General features: G+C 40.5%; 1 protein-coding gene across 1 annotated transcript; it reads right to left on the bottom strand.

Moving 5' to 3' along the window:
• Positions 1-652: 652 nt before the first annotated feature.
• Positions 653-1,835, bottom strand: fabp4a (fatty acid binding protein 4a). The gene is made up of 4 exons (XM_014005863.1): positions 1,649-1,835; positions 1,280-1,455; positions 1,078-1,179; positions 653-893 (listed from the first exon to the last, which is right to left on the bottom strand). Exons 1-4 carry the CDS (start codon positions 1,719-1,721, stop codon positions 840-842), a joined length of 405 nt encoding a protein of 134 aa, XP_013861317.1. The 5' UTR covers positions 1,722-1,835; the 3' UTR covers positions 653-839.
• Positions 1,836-2,066: the final 231 nt, after the last annotated feature.

The following is a 2,066-nucleotide window of genomic DNA, read 5'->3' as shown; positions in this document are numbered from 1 at the left end:
CTTCAGATTAGGATCTGCAGAGGAAAAGATAAATTGCAATAAGGTTAATAAAATGCTTCATGATTTGGAAGTTTAGAGTACTTTATTAGAAAAAGGACTTGGTAAAAAGTATTTAGTAAAAAGTCAACGGCTCTAATCAGTAAGTATTAGAACTACTTTAATTGTGTGTAAAGTCTCATTTTGAAGTACAATAAAAGCACAAGTTAAGATTCAAATTAGATACAGCTCCTGAAAGTATTACAGTAAATTTACTCTGTCCAGTGACAGCATCAGTCTGACCTCGGCTAACTGCAGCAGTTCTTTGGCTTCTTTCCCAACAAGCTCACATCCCAGCCCTGCAGCTCTATTGTCCTGGTTGAACAGATCGTTGGCTCAGAGTTCCACCAGGTTCAGCTGTTTTGGTCATTACGCTCAAATCAGTACCAGACTCCCCTTTCCTGACGTGGGAAAGTGGTGGTCCGCTCTGGAACGAGCCAAAAGGGTGGGGGGAGTAAAATTTAAAGCACGCCACGGGAGACTTGCTGCTTCCCAAACAAGAAAAACATTTTTCCTGCTGACCTTTAACACTGGAGGCCGTGCAAATGGACGCAACAATTTCTTACTGAATGCACCAAGAAAAGCATCACTAAAGTCAATGAACTCAGGCACAAACTCAATTTGTATGCAGTCATTTCTTTTTTTTTTTTTAATTCAAATTTACAAATCAAGCAGATTTGCAGAAGAGGTACAAAAATCTGACTTTGGTAACAGAGGTTTGAGTGGAACGAGACGCTCCTTCAGGTTGGGTTCACGCTCATTGAACTGAGCCTCATCCAGCAGTGCTGTTAACGAGGGCAGGGTCACGCCTCCTTCACGTACGTCCTCACTGCAACCACATCTCCCATGATGCATCTCTGCAGGGGGAACRAGACCAGCTGGGTTAGATCAAAATTACACTTATTTTCCTGATTTGGCTTTAGCTTTTCTTTAAATTTGTGAATGTGTTACTTATTCCCACATTAGTTCATTTGTTACTAATGCAGCTTTAAATTGAACTTTAAAAGCAAACCTTTTTGCACTTCAAAATAAAAGTCTTACCGCTATCAATTTGCCATCAGATATGTCCCTCTCAATGCTAGTTTCTTTGCCATCCCAGCTCTGTTTCTGCACCAGCTTCCCATTTTCCAGAGTCACCACACTCTACAGAGAGAAAAATAAAAAAAAAATAAAATCCAGGTATTAAAATAAGTCCAGCACAACAATGTCAGATTGTGGTTATTTGTTATTAACAGACACTGACCGTGGTCTTCCTGTCGTCGGCAGTGGTCTCCTCGAAAGGCTCGTTTAGCTTGAACTTGACCTCAGTGGTTTTGAAGGTGCTCTGAGACTTCATGCAAATGGTTCCCTGATCGTCCAGGCTCAGGACGAAGTTGGGTTTGGTTCGGTTCCCCACCTGGCGGGTCGCAAATCCCACACCTGCAGCGGAGGAAGTAAATTACAAGCATTTAAAACTGCAAAATAAACGCCTCAAATTAACGTTCCCTCCACACACGAACACATTTTTTATAATAAATAAATACAAAAAGTGTTCCAAGCAACTCTATAAAMACAATACAGTAGTTAAAATTTCAATTAAGGCTCTAATTCATGTTTTCTTTAAAAGTCTTACCAAGAGCTTTCATGTATTCGTCAAAGTTCTCGCTGGAAATCATCTTCCATGTTCCGATAAACTTCTCAACCATCTTGGCAGCGACTTGTTTCGACGATATTCACCAGAAAACGTTCCTCTGAACCTCTGAGCCAAACTCTTTCCCTTCAGCCGCGGGCTGASAGCTTTTAAAGGGCCGGAGCTGTTTCTGACGCGCTGCAGGAACCAATCACAGCGCGCTACGTCACACGGCAGCTTAGATCCCGCCTCCTGCCTAAACTAGCATCAACAACAAAATTACGGAAGACAAATGAGCAATGAATGAATGAATGAATATAATATAAACAAACAAATAAAGTTTTTTATTTGAGTTCTGACGTCTGGCAATTCTGACTATTTTTCTAAAATAAATAAATAAATCAGATTAAACTAAAATACA

Source organism: Austrofundulus limnaeus, unplaced genomic scaffold, assembly GCF_001266775.1.
Source record: "Austrofundulus limnaeus strain Quisiro unplaced genomic scaffold, Austrofundulus_limnaeus-1.0 Scaffold32, whole genome shotgun sequence".
NCBI classification, from domain to species: Eukaryota; Metazoa; Chordata; class Actinopteri; order Cyprinodontiformes; family Rivulidae; genus Austrofundulus; species Austrofundulus limnaeus.
The sequence above is the reverse complement of the archived record's forward strand: the minus strand, read 5'-3'. Positions and strand labels throughout refer to the sequence as shown.

Coding starts and splice junctions, on each gene's coding strand:
- fabp4a (XM_014005863.1), bottom strand. CDS start 1,721: ATGGTTGAGAAGTTTATCGGAACATGGAAGATGATTTCCAGCGAGAAC. Junction 1,456..1,648: donor CGAATACATGAAAGCTCTTG/GTAAGACTTTTA, acceptor CCTCCGCTGCAG/GTGTGGGATTTGCGACCCGC. Junction 894..1,077: donor CTGATGGCAAATTGATAGCG/GTAAGACTTTTA, acceptor TTCCCCCTGCAG/AGATGCATCATGGGAGATGT.